The sequence below is a fragment of the Puma concolor genome, chromosome D4, assembly GCF_028749965.1.
Source record: "Puma concolor isolate L17-30 chromosome D4, mPumCon1.1.hap2, whole genome shotgun sequence".
NCBI lineage: Eukaryota > Metazoa > Chordata > Mammalia > Carnivora > Felidae > Puma > Puma concolor.
The window spans coordinates 57,586,262-57,605,788 of NC_141679.1; the positions used below are offsets into that span (position 1 = coordinate 57,586,262).

The following is a 19,527-nucleotide window of genomic DNA, read 5'->3' on the forward strand; positions in this document are numbered from 1 at the left end:
CTCTGAGGAGCTGGCTGTATAGATTGTGGGTTGAACCTGATAAGATTCTCTGAAAATCACAGAGTCTTTAGGTTTTTGTGACTTTTTTTCCGTGAGTAGTGAATTTAAGCTGACTTACTGAACACCAGTGGTACGCAAAGAAGAAGAAAAAAAAAAAGCTTTTTTCTCTATTCTCAAGGAACTTGTTAAGGTCGTTATACAAATACCTAGAAAGAGTAAGTTGGAAGGGTTTGGGTAGTGGAAGTTGGTAGTAAGTTGGAAGTGGATTTGGGTGGTGGAAAAAGCATAGGGTTTGTAGTCATTTGTGTTGGCCTCTGAATTTTGGGTATTGGGTATTTACTAGGTGTATGAATTTGGCTAAATTACTTGACTTAAAAAAATAAATTTTATTTTAGAGCAATTTTAGATTTACAGAAAACTTATGAAGATAATACAATTTCCATATACCCCAATCCATATACAGTTTCCGTATAATAAATGTTAAATTTATTAACATTTAAATTAGCATGGTTCCTCTGTTACAATTAATAACTGATATTGATACATTATCATTAACTAAAGTCCATACCTTATTCAGATTTCCTTAGTTTTTACCTTATGCTTTTTTTCTGTTTTAGGATCTCATCCAGCATGGCACATTGCATTAGTTCTCTTGTCTCCTCAAGCTTCTCTTGGCTGTGACATTTTCTCAGACTTCCTTGTTTTTGATGACCTTGATAGTTTTACCCTCAGGTATTTTATAGAATGTCTTTCAGTTGGGATTTGTCTGATGTTTTTATGATTCTAGGTTTTCGAGAGGAAGACTCCTGAGATAGTTTCATTACATCATATCAATCTATGCGTGTGTATGTGGTATGTTTACATACACAATATTGGCATTATACTGTATATTCATATTACAAGTTTTTATTTTATTTCATTATTTTATTTTATTTTTTATTATTTTTTAATGTTTATGTATTTATTTTGAGAGAGAGATATTCATTTATTTTGAGAGAAAGATAGAGTGCGAGTAAGGGAGGGGCAGAGAGAGACACACACACAATCTGAAGCAGGCTCCAGGCTCTGATCTGTCAGCACAGAGCCCGACATGGGGCTCAAACTCCTGAACTGCGAGATCATGACCTGAACCAAAGTCAGACACTTAACATCCAGGAGCCCCTATTTTATTTTATTAAAAAAAATATATTTTATTTACTTTTTGGGAGAGGGCAAATGGGGGAGGGGCAGAGAGGGGGGACAGAAGATCCGAAGCAGGCTCTGTGCTGACAGTAATCAACCCGGCTGGTGTGGGGCTCAAAGTCAATCTGGGAGATCATGACTTGAGCTGAAGTCAGAGGCTCAACCCACTGAGCCACCCAGGTGCCCCACAAGTTTTTATTTTAAATCAATGACTCCTAAACATTCTGGGAGAATTCTATAAGATTAAAAAAAATTTCTTTATGAGGAGTGCCTGGCTGGCTCAGTTGGCAGAGCCTGTGACTCTTGATCTCAGGGTTATGAGTTGGAGTCCCATGTTGGCTATAGAGCTTACATTTAAAAAAAAAAAAATTAAGGGGCAGTTGGTTAAGCTTCTGACTTCAGCTCAGGTCATGATCTCAGGGTTCATGGGATTGAGCCCTGCTTGGGATTCTCTCTGTCCCTTTCTTCCCTCGACCCCTCCCCCACTCACACTTTCTCTTTCTCTCAAGCTAAATAAATAAACTTTAAAAAATTAAAATCAAAGAAAAATAAAAAATATTTTAGGCATACAGAAAGTTATAAAGAATACTATGTCAAACATCCACATTCTTCTCACACGGCTCTATCAAATTCCAATATTCCACCACATTTGCTTCAAATTCTCTTAAGGAAATTAATATTTCAGATAGGTTGGGCTTTTATATACTCCTTCCTAATCTCATTCCATTCTCCCCCTTGCTCTTCATCTTCTCTCCTCAGAGTTTGCCACTATTCCAAATTGGTATTAATTTTTCCTCTTCATTAAAAAAATAAATTTATTGACTAATATACATGTATTTCTATTGGATATATACCTAGGAGTGTAACTGCTGAGTAATAGGGCAGGTATGTGTTTAGCTTCAGTAGATATTGCCAATATTTTTCCTAAAGAGATTATAACGGTTCACATTCCTCCAACAATATATGAGAAGTCTAGTTTCTTCACTTCCTTGACAACTCTTGACATTGTCAGTCTTTCTAGTTTCAGTTATTCTAGTATATATGTAGTGGTATCTCACTGTGGCCATAGTTAGCATTTCCCTGATATCCAGTAAAGTAGGACACCTTTTCATATGTCTATTGGTTATCTTTTCTGACTTGCCTGGTCAGGTCCTTGGCCTGTTTTTTTTATATGGTTCTCTGTATTTTTTCTATTTGTATGAGCTCTTTATATATTTTGGATAGGATTCTTTTGTTAGAAAGAATTATCTGTAGCTTACTTTTTTGTTTTCTTAGTGGTGTTTTTCAATGAACTAAAGTTCTTCACTTTAATATAGTCCAATTTATTTTACTGTTTGTGTATAATGTGTTTTATGCCTGTTTAAGAAGTATTTGCCTATCCCAAGGTAATGAATATATTCTCTTATGTCATTGTCTAGAAACTCTATTATTTTATTTTTTATAAGTCATCTGCAATAGATTTTGTGTATGGTGTGAGGTTAAGAGTCAATATTAATTTTTTTCCTATATGGTTATCCAGCACTTTTTGTTGAAAACATTGTCAGAGTACAAATTCCAAAAAGTTAAAAGCAAGATTCTTATAAGAATATAGAATGAAAAACATGCCAAAGATTTATTTAACTTATTAATGACGGAATAAGCAGTATGGTAAAGCATGTTTAATGAGCATTTAAGGAAATTAGGTATTATATTAGAGCTCTGGTGAGGGGTGAGATACACACACACACACACACACACACACACACACACACACACACACACACAGGGATAGAGATAGAGAGATTTTACTATAAGGAACTGGCTCACAGGATTATGGAGGCTAATAAGTCCCAAGATCTTTAGCCAGCAAACTGGAGACCCAGAAGAGGTGATGGTGTAGTTCCAGTCCCAGTTCAAAGGCGTGAGAACCAAAAAGCTGACAATGAAATTCCAGTCTGAAAGCCAGCAGTCTCAACACACAGGAAGAGCTATTGTTTCAGTTTGAGTCTAAAATCAGGAAAAAGGACCAATGTCACAGTTCAAAGAACTGATCAGGGAGAAATTTTCTCTCACTTTCTTGAAGCTTTTATTTTTAAGTAATCTCTACAACTGCTACAGGGCTCAAACTCACAACCCTGAGATCAAGAGTTGCATGCTGACATCTTACAGGTGCAGAGATTATGACTTTGGTAGATGAGACTAACATGTTTGAAAGTGTAGGAAGAATGTTTATTCTTCATTCCAAGGAGGTAATTAACAATCAACTGTTAGAGAAACAGAGAATAGCAGAAGAAACAAATTAAAGAATTGAAACAGAAAAAATCCTACATGGAATGGAGTGTGAAAGAAGCTGAGGACAACATCTGGAAGATGCTGATGGCATGAAGGGCACAGCAGGAAGCCTCTAGCAGAAGCCTCCTTCCCCCTCCCTTTTCTGGCAAGGGCAGAGGGACCCGTGTGGGGATACATCCTCACTTCTGCCCTGATGGACTCTTTATTTGGATGATCTGGTAACACAATGTTTTCTGCTTCACCCTGGTCCCCTTTCAGATCCCAACTCTGTATTTTTTATCCTAGTTCTGCCTGAGACCCCTGCCCAGGACACTCTTCTACCCTGGGGGTGAATCACAAACTCCCAGGAGAGAGAAAATGGGAGCCAGGACGGATAGGAGAGCTCTGCTCAAGCCTACTGCCAAGTTATGCTGGTTAGAGCAATAAAGGGCATTTGTTCCCCTCCCCACCAAAAAAAGAAAGTCTCATGCTGTATGGACTGAGCCAGCCAGGTATCCCAAGAAATTTTCTCTTATTCAGCCCTATTGTTCTATTCAGGCCTTCAGCTGATTGGATGAGGTCCACCCACATTAGGAAGAGAATGTTGTAGTGACATTGTTAAATGGGGTGCCTGTCTGGCTCAGTTGGTGGAGCATGTGACTCTTGATCTTAGGATGGTGAGTTCAAGCCCCACACTGGATACAGAGCCTACTTTAAAAAAAAAGTAAGAAAGAATAACATTGTTAAGTTGATTGTATCTACAGGATAATAACACTATAACCTTTTCTTTTTTTTCTAAGTTTATTTATTTATGTATTTATTTTAGTCATCTCTACATTCAACATGGGGCTTGAACTCATGACCCTGAGATCAAGAGTCACATGCTCTTCCAACTGAACCAGCCAGGCGCCCTCATAACCTTTTCTACTAAATCCTTTGCATCATTACCAGACCAAAATCTATAAGTTAACATGTGACTTCACAGAGTTTTATCCTTTAATCAATAATAGATAATGAGTTAATCACAAGTATATTGCCTTGATAGTTCATCTTTGGCTAGCCTTGCCGCCTTTTCTTTGCAGCATTTCCAAGTTATGGAAATTGTTAACAAAACAATCCTTTATCTTACTGCTCTGCTGCTCTTCAGTGTCTCCTTTTTTATAAGATAAATGTTCATCACAAGTGTTCCTCATTGCTATAATTTTGTAATAAGTTTTGATATCTGGTAGTCCATGTCTTCCAACTTTAATATTATAAGATTATATTAACTATTTTTGGCCATTACATTTCCATATAAAATTTTATTTTTTAATGATTAAAAAAATTTTTTTGAAAGAGAGAGACCATGTGCAAGCATGAATGAGGGAGGGGCAGAGGAAGAGAGAATCCCAAGTAGGTTCTGTGCTGTCAGTGCTGAGCTGGATATGGGGCACAATCTCATGAACTGTGAGATCATAACCTGAGCCAAAACCAAAAGTTGGATGCTTAACTGACTGAGCCACCCAGTCGACCCTGAACATTTTTTTAAGTAAAAAATGTGGGGTCAAACTCATGACCCTGAGATCAAGAGTCATATGTTCTACTGACGGAGCCAGCCAGACCCCCCTCTGTATACATTTTAAGATCAGTTTATCAATTTTTATACACTCTCTCTCACACACAAACCTACCATCTAGGATTTCTTTAGGATTGTGTTAAAGCTAGAGATAAAACATTTAGGTTGCTTCTAGTTTTTTGCTGTTACAGATTAATGTTAACATTCCTTTATTTAATAAAGAGGTTGTGGGACTTTATGGGAATTTTTTCACTTTAGGCCCAAAGGAAAAATAACAATTTGGTGACTCTAAGCACAATGATCTTTTAAAACAAAACATTGAGGAAGATTTTACTTTGCCCAGAGAAATTTCTGGGTCCACAATTAGAATATATATTTTAAGGCATCTCAATAGTTTTAACTTTTTACGTGCTGAATTTGAGGTACCAGTGTAATACGCAGGTAGAGAAATCTAGCAAATTATTGAACATATGGGTCTGAAGTTGATGACAACAATCTGAACTAAAGATACAGCTTTGAAATCTGTTGACATACATAGATAGCAAGTATCTGTGGGCAAGGTTAGAGTTTGTGAAGGAAAAAAGGGCTGTACGCAGAGACTTAGGGCTTTATTTCATATCTATATGAACTAGTATGAGGAGGAAAATGAGCCTAACCAACAGTAGATTAAGGAGGAAGGGGGCCCTAAATCATGTGTGTGTATGTGTTGGGGGTGGGGGCAGGCCTTGCTCTGTGCCATAGAGCTTTTCATGGTGTCTTGACCACTGGACAGGGTTATGTTTGTTCTTTTCTTTTCTTTTTTTTTTTAAGTCTGTTTATTTTGAGAGAGAGAGAGAGAGAGAGAGAAAGTGCATGAGAGTGGGGGAGAGGCAAACAGAGGGAGAGAGAGAGAATCCCAAGCAGGCACCACTCTGTCAGCGCAAAGCCTGATGTGGGGCTCAAACCCACAAACCGTGAGATCATGACCTAAGCTGAAATCAAGAGTTGGATGCTTAACAACTGAGCCACCCAGGTGCCCCTGGTTTCTGTTAGTTTTGAGTTCCTTCTCTGTACCACATCCCTCACTAACCCATCACCTCCCAAACTTCTACTCCTTTTCCTAGACCTTTGTGTGTTTTGGCTCTTAGAATCAGAACTGTTCTCTTTTTTTCAGTAGGGCTGACTCCCTCTAGGTACCTGGATTTGCCCATCTGTTCAGATTCATAAAGACAGGAATTGATCTCCAGCGATCCAGGGCCAGGTGAGAGAGCTCAGTACAGCAGCAGTGGGCCATGGGCAAGTCAGCTTCCAAGCTGTTTAATAATGAGGTCCTAAAGGCCCACAACAAGTACCAGCAGCAGCATGGTGTCCCCCTCAACTGAAGCTCTGCAAGAAGCTTGATTGGGAGGCTCAGCATTATTCAGAGGCCCTGGTCAGCCCAAGGATGCTCAAGTGCAGCTCAGAGTCCCATTGTGGCCAGTTCAGAGGTATATGCCTCCTGTGATCAGACAGGAAAAGAGATGGCTGATAGATGGTACAGTGAAATCAAGAACTACAACTTTCAGCAGCCTGACTTCACCTCCAGGACTAGACCCTTCATAGCCATGGTATGGAAGAATACAAAGAAGATGGGAGTGGGGAAGCCACCTGCAAGTGGTGGGTCTTCCTTCCTGGTGGCCTGATACTTCCTGGCAGGGAATGTCTTCAACTAGGCTTCCTGCCTCCAAAGAAGGAATTCATTAAATGTGATGGGAAGGTGACAGACTTCATGTGGATATGAAGTGCCTAGAAAAATAAAAACTCAGTGGTGTGTCTGTCCCTGTGGGTGTATGTGCTTGGTGTGTGTGTGATGCATGTGAGTGTCTCTTGCACATACACTTGGATATACAGTTCTATATGAACTTATTCTTATCAAAGGAAGGAGCATATAAAGCTTTTACTCTGATGGTTACCTAGACCATAATTATTTGGACATTTGGGGAAAAATAAATTTAAAAATTTTTGTTATTTAAAAAAATGTTTTTTAACATTTATTTATTATTGAGAGACAGAGAGAGACAGAGCATGAGCATGGGAGGGACAGAGAGAGGAGGAGACACAGAATCTGAAGCAGGCTCCAGGCTCTGCACTGTCAGCACAGAGCCAGATGTGGGGCTCAAACTCACAAACTGCGAGATCATGACTTGAGTGAAGTCGGATGCCCAACCTATTAAGCCACTCAGGCACCCCGTTTTTGTTATTTTTAAAGGAAATTTCTTTTGTGCATTTCTTATAATATCCATCTTTGGACTTTTTGTATTCTAAATGTTTGTGATAGTTAGAAGTGAAGTTCAGAGCTGCCTCTATTAATGTAAAATTGAAAATTGAAGCTTTAGCCAAGCATACAGCAGCCACCTTTAACTAAAAGGGAGTACCCTTTTTTGTAAGGACAATATATTGACAGGTCTTTGGAGCATTATTTGCTCCAAAACAAATTACTTTAGGGGTTGCTGGGTGGCTCAGTGAGTTGAGCGTCTGACTTCAGCTCAGGTTATGATCTTGTGCTTCACGAGTTCAAGTCCTGCGTCGGGCTCTGTGCTGACAGCTCAGAGCCTGGAGCCTGCTTTGGGTCTGTGTCTCCCTCTCTCTATATACCCCTTCCCCACTCATGCTCTGTCTCTCTCTGTCTCTCAAAAATACATGAACATTTTTTTAGACTTTCCATTCAATTATTTTATTTTATTTTTTTACTAGTGCGTGTTCATTTATTTTTTTAATATAATTTATTGTCAAATTGGTTAACATACAGTGTGTACAGTGTGCTCTTGGTTTTGAGGGTAGATTCCCATGATTCATTGCTTACATACAACACCCAGTGCTCATCCCAACAAGTGCCCTCCTCGCCCTCCTCAATGCCCATCACCCATTTCCACCCCCAGTTTATTTTCTGTATTTAAGAGTCTCTTATGGTTTGCCTCCCTCCCTCTCTGTAACTATTTTTTTCCCATTCTCTTCCCCCATGGTCTTCTGTTAAATTTCTCAAGTTCCACATATGAGTGAAAACATATGACATCTGTCTTTATTTGACTGACTTATGTCACTTAGCATAATACCTTCCAGTTCCATCCATGTTGCTGCAAATGGCATGATTTCATTCTTTCTCATTGCCAAGTAGTACTCCATTGTATATATAAACCACGTCTTCTTTATCCATTCATCAGTTGATGGACATTTAGGCCCCTTACATAATTTGGCTATTGTTGAAAGTGCTGCTATAAACAGTGGGGTACATGTGCCCCTATGAATCACCACCCCTATATCCTTTGGATATATTCCCAGTAGTGCTATTGCTGGGTCGTAGGGTAGTTCTATTTTTAATTTTTTGAGGAAACTCCACACTGTTTTCCAGAGTGGCTATACCAGTTTGCATTCCCACCAACAGTGCAAGAGGGTTCCCATTTCCCCACATCCTCACCAGCATCTGTTGTTTCTTGAGTTGTTAATTTTAGCCACTCTGACCAGTGTGAGGTAGTATCTCAGTGTGGTTTTGATTTGTATTTCCCTGGTGATGAATAATGTTTTCATGTGTCTGTTGGCCATCTGGATGTTCCTTTGGAAAAGTGTCTATTCATGTCTTCTGCCCATTTCTTCACTGGATTGTTTTTCAGGTGTTGAGTTTGATAAGGTTTTTATAGATTTTGGATGCCAACCCTTTATCTGATATGTCATTTGCGAATATCTTTTCCCATTCCATCGGTTGCCTTTTACTTTTGTTGATTGTTTCCTTTGCAGTGCAGAAGCTTTTTATCTTCATGAGGTCCCAATAGTTCATTTTTGCTTTTAATTCCCTTGCCTTTGGAGATGTGTCGAGCAAGAAATTGCTGCGGCTGAGGTCAAAGAGGTTGTTGCCTGGTTTCTCCTCTAGAATTTTGATGGTTTCCTGTCTCACATTTAGGTCTTTCGTCCATTTTGAGTTTATTTTTGTGTATGGTGTAAGAAAGTGGTCCAGGTTCATTCTTCTGCATATTGCTGTCCAGTTCTCCCAGCACCATTTGCTAAAGAGACTTTTTTTCCATTGGGTACTCTTTCCTGCTTTGTCAAAGATTAGGTGGCCATACATTTGTGGGTCCAATTCTGGGTTCTCTATTTTATTGCATTGGTCTATGTGTCTGTTTTTGTGCCAATACCATACTGTCTTGATGATTACAGCTTTGTGGTAGAGGCTAAAGTCTGGGATTGTGATGCCTCCCGCTCTGGTTTTCTTCTTCAATACTACTTTGGCTATTCGGGGTCTTTTGTGGTTCCATACAAATTTCAGGATTGTTTGTTCTAGCTTTGAGAAGAATGCCTGTCAATTTTGATTGGGATTGCATTGCATATGTAGATTGCTTTGGGTAGTATTGACATTTTAACAATATTTATTCTTCCAATCCATGAGCATGGAATGTTTTTCCATTTCTTTGTGTCTTCTTCAATTTCCTTCATAAGTTTTCTATAGTTTGTATAGTTTCTCCCTCTATATAGTCTCTCTCTCTCTCTCTCTCTCTCTCTCTCTCTCTCTCTATATATATATATATATATATATACACATAGTTTTCAGCATGTAGATCTTTTACATCTAAGCCTGGCTGGCTCAGTGGTTTGAGCGTCTGACTTCAGCTCAGGTCAGGATCTCATGGTTCATGAGTTCGACCCCGTGTTGGACGCTGTGCTGACAGCTCAGAGCCTGGAGCCTGCTTTTGATTCTGTGTCTCCCTCTCTCTCTGCCCCTCACCCACTCATGCTCTATCTCTGTCTCTGTCTCTCTTTCTCAAAAATAAATAACCATTTTTTAAAAAATAAAATAAAACAAAACAAGTTACTTTAAGATATGTATGCCTCATTTCCCAGAAGATAGGTTGCATATTGCAATAATGGAAAAGAACATTTAATATTTACAAATTAATTGTTAAAAGCCCTGTGTTTTGAGATAATGCTGACTTGCTTTGTATCTTTCAGTTAAATAATAGTGTCTCAAATGAAGTGGGAGAATTATAAGTGTACGTCATTAAAGAGACCTCAATTTTGCCTCAGGAGAGATTATAAGAGGCATGAGAATACCTGACATTTGCCTTGCTATCCTCTTCCCTGATTTGGAATTAGAGCCTGCAGGACCAGGCTACAAGCATACTGTTTTAGAGGTCTTTTCCCTCCAAACCACAGGCAACACCACTTTAGGACTCTGAACGGATCAGGCAGTTAAAGAACGCCCTTAGTGTTCCCTGGGACTCCCAGCTGCAAAGAAATGTTTGTAACAGCTGAAGAAATATGTCCAAAGAAATAAATTTGGGACACTTGGGTGGCTCAGTCATTTGAGCTCCTAACTCTTGATTTCAGCTCAGGTCATAACCCCAGGGTCATGGAATGGAGCTCTCAGTTGGAGCTTGCTTAAGATTCTCTCTCTCAATCTCTCTCTTTCTCTCCCTCCTGCCCTTTCCCCCACTTGCGTCCTGTCTCTTTAAAAATAATAATAATAGGGGAGCCTGGGTGGCTCAGTCAGTTAGGCTTTGACTTAGGCTCAGGTCACGACCTCACTGATGGTGAGTTCAAGCCCCATATTGGGCTCTGTGCTGACAGCTCAGAGCCTGGAGCCTGCTTCCAATTCTGTGTCTCCCTCTCTCTCTGCCTCTCTCCCGCTCACACTCTGTCTCTTTCTCTCAAAAATAAACATTAAAACATTTTTTAAAAAATAATAAATTAATAAATATTTTAAAAATGTGCATAGGACTGTTTGCCTTTTGGTGAGAACGCTTGCTTGAATTGAAGACACTGGAAGTTTAAGGGTAAATTAAAATGATTTTCTTTATTTATAAAGGGCAAAGAGATCATTTATTCTCTCCTGTTGGAGTGTTTTCTTAGAGATGTGGTAAATCTGAATCATTATTCTCAACTTTAGTATAAAGATAAATCTCTCTAGGGATTAAGCCTAGTCACCAGTTTTTACAATGTAGAGCTATCTCCAAGGTTGTGGACCAAATGACCTCTGCAAACAAGGATTTCTTTGGAGAGGTACAGAAGACTATTAAGAGGTGCAGCCCTTTGTCTCATTAGGGCTTTCTCGTGCTTTGTTCTTTCTAGTGTTTTGCTGTATACATTATGTAAGATTTTGTCCTAACTTTGAAATTATTTTCAGGCTACATTATATATATGTAATCTGTTAGTTCTTATTCAGTAATCAAGTATGTTCTTTTACTCCTCTATATTGGCAAGGAGGGGGCTTTTTGCTAGCAGGTTTGTTTTATTTCCCCCAACAAGAACAACACAATAGCCGATTTAAAAACAAAGCAAATGAGGGGTGCCTGGCTGGCTCAGTTGGTGCAGTAGGTGACCCTTGGTCTTGGAGTTGTGGTTCCAGCTCCACCTTGGGTGTAGAGATTACTTAAAAAATAAACAAAACAAAAAACCAAAGCAAATGATTTCAAGTAGTTTTCCTTAGCTCTTGATGCGTCCACAGTTACCAATACCATTCAGTTGTTGTTTATTTGACAAGTCAATGCTGAATTTGAAGTGACTGAAGAATTAGCCTCTATGAATAGTCTGCATGAAACAATTACAGGTAAAAATGTTTTCAAAGAAGTTGAGAAAACACTAATTTAGCACAACCTGAAAGGGAATCTGCTAAATTGTGTTATGACTGATAGTGGCAAAAATATATGTGGAGCAGAAAAAAGGCTTAGTTCAACAAATTTACAAGGTTTGTGAAAATGTAATGTGTTTAAAGTATATGGTTATTCATTGCAGAAAGTACTTTGTGGGAAATATGTAAATTTATCATGTGTTATAAAACTAGTAGTTTAACAGTTGACTTCATTCGCTCTCATAAAATTAATCATATCATTTCTGTAGGGTTTTTTGTTTTTTTGTTTTGTCAGAAATAGAAGCTGAATATCTTGATTTGTCCCACTACACAGGTATTTGATGGCTTAGCATTGGTGCAGTTTTATTATGATTTTCTGGGCAAAAATGGAACAGGGGTGCCCGGGCTGGCTCAGTCAGTAGAACATGTGACTCTTGATCTCGGGATTGTGAGTTTGAGCTGGGCATAGAGATTACTTAAAAAAAAAACAAAAAAAACAAAAACAAAAAACACCTTCATTGGGGTGTCTGGGTTGCACAGTCGGTTAAGTGTCTGTCTGACTCTTGATCTTGCTTAGGTCATGATCTCACAGTTCGTGATTTTGAGCCCCACATCGGCTCTGCACTGATGGCACGGAGCCTGCTTGGGATTCTGTCTCTCCTCTCTGCCTTGTGCTCTCTATCTCTCTGTCTCTCAAAATAAATAAACTTGAAAAACTTTTAAAAAATTTCATTAAAAAATTGAGCAACTATCAAGAAGAGAATCTAATAGAATTTAAAAATGCTTTCCAGGCACTGAATATGCTCAATTGAATCACATGCTCATTGACTGATATCAGTATTTGACAGTAGTTATCTGTGTGAAAAAACAGACGAGATACATAAAATCTCATTACAGATCACCATTAATAGTTGAACATTTGCAATTGATTCTGATACTTTGAACCCCAAGTAAACAAAATATATACTCCCCCAAATAATTTTATCATTCTCATTGGTAGACCTATAGTACCAAAAACTTGTATTCAATTATTGTTGGTTTATTTTGAATGTTACCAATTAAAAACTTGTAGAAATTTATTTTCTCTCCTTATACAAGTACCTATACAATAGCTTCAATTTTGCTTTTTTTTTTTTTTTTTTGGCCTGAACTCTAAATATTTACTGTATGGTCCTTTATAGATGAAGTTTGCTGGTCTCTGCTCTAGATAGTGCCCAGTACTAAAATTGCAAGTACTAAAACTGTACACCCAGTAATTTCTTTTCCTTGTTTGCAAGTCTTGGATAATTTTTTCCAATAGAGAGAAACACACATCCTTTCCCTCATGAAGGTTATATGTTTGCTAAGTTCCTCACACCCCAACTTATTAAGCATTTAAACAATTCTGAAACCTCCAGGTTACATGTGCAAACAACCCACTTCTTCCTCTTAACTATAATCATAGTACTATTCACAGTCTATTTATCCCCAGACTGCATTCTTTGAAGGAATGTCTTGTTCCTCTTTGTACCTGTAGCACTATGTGTAGTACTTGGTGGATGCTCAATAAATTTTTCTTGAATGCATTAACACCTATATCTCTGGTATGGCCTCCTCTCCTGATGTTTATCCATTTGTATAAGATTACAGTGTTGTTCATGGGGCGCCTGGGTGGCGCAGTCGGTTAAGCGTCCGACTTCAGCCAGGTCACGATCTCGCGGTCCGTGAGTTCGAGCCCCGCATCAGGCTCTGGGCTGATGGCTCAGAGCCTGGAGCCTGTTTCCGATTCTGTGTCTCCCTCTCTCTCTGCTCCTCCCCCGTTCATGCTCTGTCTCTCTCTGTCCCAAAAATAAAATAAACGTTGAAAAAAAAATTAAAAAAAAAAAAGATTACAGTGTTATTCATAAATATTAAGTAATTAACTTGATAGTGATGAATAAACTGATTTATTAGAGTTCATTGAATTGTTTGGCATTCTGATTTTCAGATTTCACTACTTAGATAATCCTGTACAAATCCTTGCACACATTATCTCCCATTCATTTGAATTATTTTCATGGAATATATTCCCACAGTGGAATTTTATTCATTTGACAGTATGAATATGCCAGGCTAGGGGCGCCTGGCTGACTCAGTCAGAAGAGCATGTGACTCTTGATCTCAGTGTTGTGAGTTTGAGCCCCACGTTGGGTGTAGAGATTACTTAAAAATAAAATCTTTAAAAAAACAACCCCCACCCCCAAATATGCCAGGCTAAGTCATGAATTTTAAGCATGGGAATAACATTTCTACTCTAGGTTTGCTGCTTTGGAATTTATAACTTCTCTGACTCTTCTGAGCTCCCTCTCATGAACTTTCACCTTATTCTTTCATGTTCCCTTTATTTATTTTTTAAAATATTTTATTTATTTTTGGGAGAGAGAACACAAGCAAGGGAGGAGCAGAGAGAGAAGGGGACAGAGGATCCAAAGCAGGCTCCATGCTGACAGCAGCAAGCCTGATGTGGTGCTCAAAGTCATGAACTGTGAAATCATGACCTGAGCCAAAGTCGGATGCTCAACCCACTGAGCTACCCAGGTGCCCCTCCATTCTGCCTTTATTTTATTTTATTTTTCCATTCTCCCTTTAAAACGTCCAGTTACCTCTATACAAATTGAAGATGAGTTCAGTTTGTGTTAGACTATTTTCCCTATTGCAATAGTATATTACTGATTGAATCTGTCCTAATCACTTGACTAATGTCCAGGTTTTTTTTTTCATCTTTGACAACAACCAAACCTTAAAACATTCTCATTCATGAATTCATTTATGTATTTGATTAGTCAAGAAATCTTTTTTGGACACCTTTACCAGGTGTGCTATGTGTTATGTGTTAGGGATAAAGACACAGAAAATACATCCTTTGCTGTTGAGGAGCTCTGTGTCTAAAGAAAGGATAGGTATGCAATTACTCTTCAATGAGATAAGATCTATACTGGAACACTATACAGGTGATTTGTTTATTTTCCTGTTTTCCCTCTCTGACCAGTCCTTTTCTGTCTCTTTTTCCTACTCCTTAAAAGTAGGTGTTCTCTATAAATGACCTTTGTTCCTTTCTCATTCTAGATAGTCTCCTGACAACCATAGGGCTCCAACTCTCAGATTCTTTGCAGCTTACTCCTAAATGCCAGTACAGATTCAATGTGTCCATTTCCTGATTTGTTCATGCAACTTACTCTCTGTATATGAAATACCCTTTCTTCCACATTTGCATGTTCAGGTTTATCCATGCTTTGAGATCCATCTCCTCCACATGCTACTTCTCTTGTGAAGCTTATCTTGATTCCTTCCACAGCTTCTGCTGAGTTCCTCTACTATTTGAGGGGCAATATAGCATTATGGCTAACGGCTTGAGTTCTGGTGAAAGCTGCAGCTGGGCTGCATTCCAGTTTTGCTTCATTTTCTTTATAAAAAATGGAGATTAAAGTAGTTACATTTTTATTGGTTGAAATCTCTGTCTCTAGTTTGGACTGATTGCTTAGGGTTCAGTTCCACATCATCTAATGCATTTATTTGCAAGAATATACCACACAATCTCAAACTTAATGTATGTGTTCAAAAGGAAACATCTTGGCGCCTGGGTGGCGCAGTCGGTTAAGCGTCCGACTTCAGCCAGGTCACGATCTCGCGGTCCGTGAGTTCGGCCTCGCGTCGGGCTCTGGGCTGATGGCTCAGAGCCTGGAGCCTGTTTCCGATTCTGTGTCTCCCTCTCTCTCTGCCCCTCCCCCGTTCATGCTGTGTCTCTCTCTGTCCCAAAAATAAATAAACGTTGGAAAAAAAAAAAAAAGGAAACATCTTTCCCCAGAACCTATGCATCCTTGATTTCCTATCTATCAGTAAAAACTGTAGCACCATCCTTCCAGTCAACCTGACTTTAAAACTCTCTCCCTCTCTCCCCCTGCCTTCTCATCCAATGGCTTGCTACTAAAGAAAGGATATTCTTTACTGTATTCATAGTCATTGTGTGCCAAATTCTATCACATTAGTTCCGTAACACTGAGAAGTGTTAAAGGGATTGTCCCTTTTCTTCCCCCTCAGTTCCATATTTACTGCCCTAGTTTAGTTCCTTATTCTTTCACAGACCTTTCCTATCACCTTATAAACTATTTAAGGATAGTAACTTTGTTAGGAATAGTAAACAAAGGATAGTGCTTTGTTTACTTTTTCCTTTCATTAAGACTGAGCGAAGAAACACTTAATAAATATTTGTTAATTTAGTTATTTATATTAAATTTCTCTATGGAGGCATTGGGAGACATTTCCCAAGGGATAAGGAACTTGCAGAAAGAGTAAACTTTTAATGACCTTGTTGAATAGCTTAAAGATAGTCATAAAGTTGGTAGAGGGAACCCCTGCATCAGGGTTCTTACCCAGTCCCCTTTTCTCTCCTGCCTGAGGCCTCCCAAAGAGGCAGCAACAATGCCAAACCTGGGTGTTTTGGTCTTGCCCTCTTGAGATTCTTAGGTTCTCTTCACTACCTACTTTCCTGGATCCCTCTCACCTTCCCTCTCATTTACTGGATTTTAGAGTCTTAGCTCTCAGCTACCTGCCAGCTAAACACAAGTGTAAACTCCAAATGCTGGAGAACTTTCAAGTACTGTACTTGGAAACACTAATGAAGACTGAAGCATGGAGGACTGGCTTTCTATCCCTGTTTGAGTTGCTTCTGAAGATACACTTACCTTGCTGATGAGTATAAATGGTCCTGGTCAAGTGTCTAGAGGGCAAGAAGACCTCATTGCCTTTTTCCTCTGAACTTTAAACTGGGAAACTGGGATGCCTCAGAGCTTTCATCACAACCTTTAGACAGTGACCCTTGCTCTGCTTACCTTCTCTTTACCTCCCAGCCACATTCCTCCCTTTGTATCCACAGCCTAAGTAATAACAAACATGTATTGGACTTGCATCAGGTAATTTAAATGCAGTTCCTCGTTTAAGCCTGGAAACTATCTTATAAAGTAGTTACTATCATTATTCTTTGGGAAATTGAGGTCATGTAGCTTGCCCAAGGTCACAAGTATCAGAGCTAGGACTCAAATCTAGGTATGGTATGCAGATTTCTGAGATGGTTCCCCAAAGATGGCTGCCCCAATGAGGCAGCTCCTGGTGATATTCATTTCCTTGTGTAATCTTCTTCCCTAAAATGTGACTTGCTTCTGATGAATAGAATACAGCAAAAACTAGGGGAAGTCACTTCTGTGATTATGTTAAGAAGACTGTAACTTCCATCTTGCTAGCAGACTCTATTGCTTTCTCAGTTTGAATGCTTCGATGAAGCAAGCAGCCATCTTGTCTCAGACAAGGAACTGAGACAAGCCAATAGCCAATAAGGAACTGAGGCTTTCAGTTCAATAGCTGAAGAGAAATTGAGTCCTGCTAACAGTCACATGAATGAGCTTGATAGTGGATCCTGTTGCAATCAAGCTGGCGCTTTGATAGCAGTCTGTAAAAAAACCTGAACCAGAGGATCCAATCTAGCCCTACTCAGATTCTTGACCCAGAAACTATAAGATAATAAATGTTTAAGCCATTACATTTTGGAGTAGTTTATTACATGACAATAGATAATACACCAGGTGGATCTGACTGGCTTCAAAGTTCATGCGCTTCACAATTTTATAAAGGACAGCTGGGCTAAATAGCTAGGTAGTTCAACCTCCAGCAGCCCAGAGAATGCCCATTATTTTTATGGTCAGCATCTGTGTTGAGTGGGCTGGCTGAGTGCCCTGGTCAAAATCTTCCTCAGGATTATTATTCCAAATTTGGATGAGCACTGGGAAGATCAAATCGTCTTCTTTAGGCTCTTGCTATAGCATTTGGAGGGTCACTTTCTCATAGCAACTTTTCCAGTGAGAAAAATCATCTGATAGGTTTGTTTTTGGAGGGCAAAGACCATGTTAGATTGACGGACACTCCCTGAGTCTAGCAGGCAGAATCCTATGGGACCAAGAACTTGCAAATGCTGACACCCAAGCTGGGCTACTGAAACCTTAGAAAGCATGTCCTCTAATGATGCTCAGCCCTGGCATCACATTAGAATCACCTGGGGAGCTTTTAAAAATAGTTTGAGACTTACCCCAAACCAATTGAATCAGAACTGTGGCATGGAGGGGGTGTTGGATCTGTACATTATACTACGGGTCTTCATGTTTTCTGCTCTGGTCTTTTTCACTTCCTCATATGTGCATATGTCATCTTACCAGAAGTCATAGCTTAAAATGCCTATCTTCCCTCTATCCTTCATTCAGTAAATATTACGGACTGATTTCTATGTCCCAAGTACTATTATAGACATTGGAGATACAATAGCATGCAGGAAAAAAAGGTCTAGGGGGGCCTGGGTACCTCAGGTGGTTAAACGTCTAACTCTTGATTTCGGCTCAGGCTATGATCTCACAGTTCGTGAGTTCCAGCCCCTTGTGGGGCTCTGTGCTGATGGTGAGGAGCCTGCTTGGGATTCTCTCTCTCTCCTCTCTCTGCCCCTGCCCTGCTTGTGCATTCTCTCTCAAAATAAATAAACTTAAAAGGAAACAAGATCTAGATAAGAACTGACGTCTCCAAGGGGTGCCTGGGTGGCTTGGTTAAGCTTCCCATTCTTGGTTTTGGCTCAGGTCATGATCTCATGGTTGGTGAGTTGGAGCCCCAAATCTGGCTTGCCGCTGTCAGTGCAGAGCCCGCTTTGGCTCCTCTGTCCACCCCCCCCTTCAAAAATAAATAAAACAAACAGAACTGAAGTCTCCAAACATTTTACTTTATGCTCACTCAGTTATTTTCCTTTTTTTTTTCTGTAGTTGGTAATTAAAACCTGCCCGTGGTACGATCTTGTTAAATTACCATAAGTAGGTGCTCGGTGGGCTCCAATGGCTAGACTCTTTAAAGAAGTCCGATGAAAATTCTTCAATCAAAACAATCTTGGGTGGGAGCTCTGTCCACGTGGGAGGAGCAGAGGGCTTCAGTTATCTCCTGACACAGGTGTGGGGAAGCCCCGCCCTCTCAGTTCCAAGCCTTATTAGAGGGAGGAGCTGTCTTCTTGCACGTAGGGAAAGAGGAAGGAAACCCCACCTCTTATGGGCTTATGGGAGGAGGGGTCGGCGGACTAGGCGTGAGTTGATTGGCTGAGAGGCGGAGCGCCACGGGTTGGCTCCTTCTAGGAGCTCTCCGTGAGCCCTGTGGGGTGAAGGCGGGGTGGGAGAGAGTCCCGGTAGCTCCTGCCTCCTAGTGATGGCGCCGTGGTGCCGCGCCCAGTCTCCTGCCTGCTTGCCCGTACTCACAGCTATCGGGAGTGCGGTTAGACGTTGAGAATTGAAGCGGGTTCAAGGGAGCGGCGGGACGCTGCCTGCCACGGGGACCATGTGGAGAGGTCAGACCTGTGGGGCCGATTACGGGAACAGCCGCGGCACCTGCTGAGAGGAAAGAGGGAGCTGCCGGGTGCGGCGGCGACTTGCCAGCGTCTCGGCCATGTCGCTGCTCTGTGTGCGCGGTGAGTGTGTGGACTATGGCAGGGTGGGAGGAAGACGCGGGCCGCCGAAGGGTCCCCGCAAGCTTCCAGTGGGCGTTGCTGTACCACCTTTTCCAAACTTCACTTCTCGTCCGTGCCTCGGGGGTAGATTATGTTAACTCATTTATAAACATTTAAAGAGTTCTTTCCACTCTTTCTTATTTTCCCTCACTCTCACGTGAGGGACTGGTAACCTCTCCATTCCAGTGGCCATGTGACAGAGTTGTTGGCTGGCAGGCCCAGATCCTATTAAACAGTGACTGGAGCTCTTGTCTAGTGAGAGTGGACTAGCTAGGTGACCGCGAATAGTTGGTTCAAGAGTAGGCAGTCTCCCATTCTTTTTTTCCTTTTCCCTGCACCGTGAAACTAAAGGCGGCTTAGTAGCAGGTTCTTTTTATCGTTGTTTGAACGCAATGTGGTACAGCGGTCACATCCCTTCTTCTAGTGTAT

At 40.3% G+C, this 19,527-nt stretch overlaps 1 protein-coding gene and 1 pseudogene across 12 annotated transcripts in view; both read left to right on the forward strand.

The window, feature by feature from the left end:
• UNC13B (unc-13 homolog B) overlaps positions 1 to 19,527 on the forward strand; it is a 258,065-nt gene that overhangs the window by 1,068 nt on the left and 237,470 nt on the right. For 7 of the 12 annotated variants that reach the window (XR_015242813.1, XM_086683436.1, XM_086683438.1 and 4 more), the window contains exon 2: positions 618 to 732. Coding sequence is in view for 11 of the 12 variants with exons in the window: in XM_086683436.1 (XP_086539562.1) it covers positions 708 to 732 (25 nt within the window). In the remaining variant the exon portion in view is untranslated. Of the gene's footprint in view, positions 1 to 617; positions 733 to 18,495; positions 19,060 to 19,527 lie in introns of those variants that run through there. The other 5 variants (XM_086683449.1, XM_086683446.1, XM_086683445.1 and 2 more) reach the window with 5 other exon arrangements.
• On the forward strand, positions 756 to 7,631 carry LOC112854735 (Golgi-associated plant pathogenesis-related protein 1 pseudogene; annotated as a pseudogene).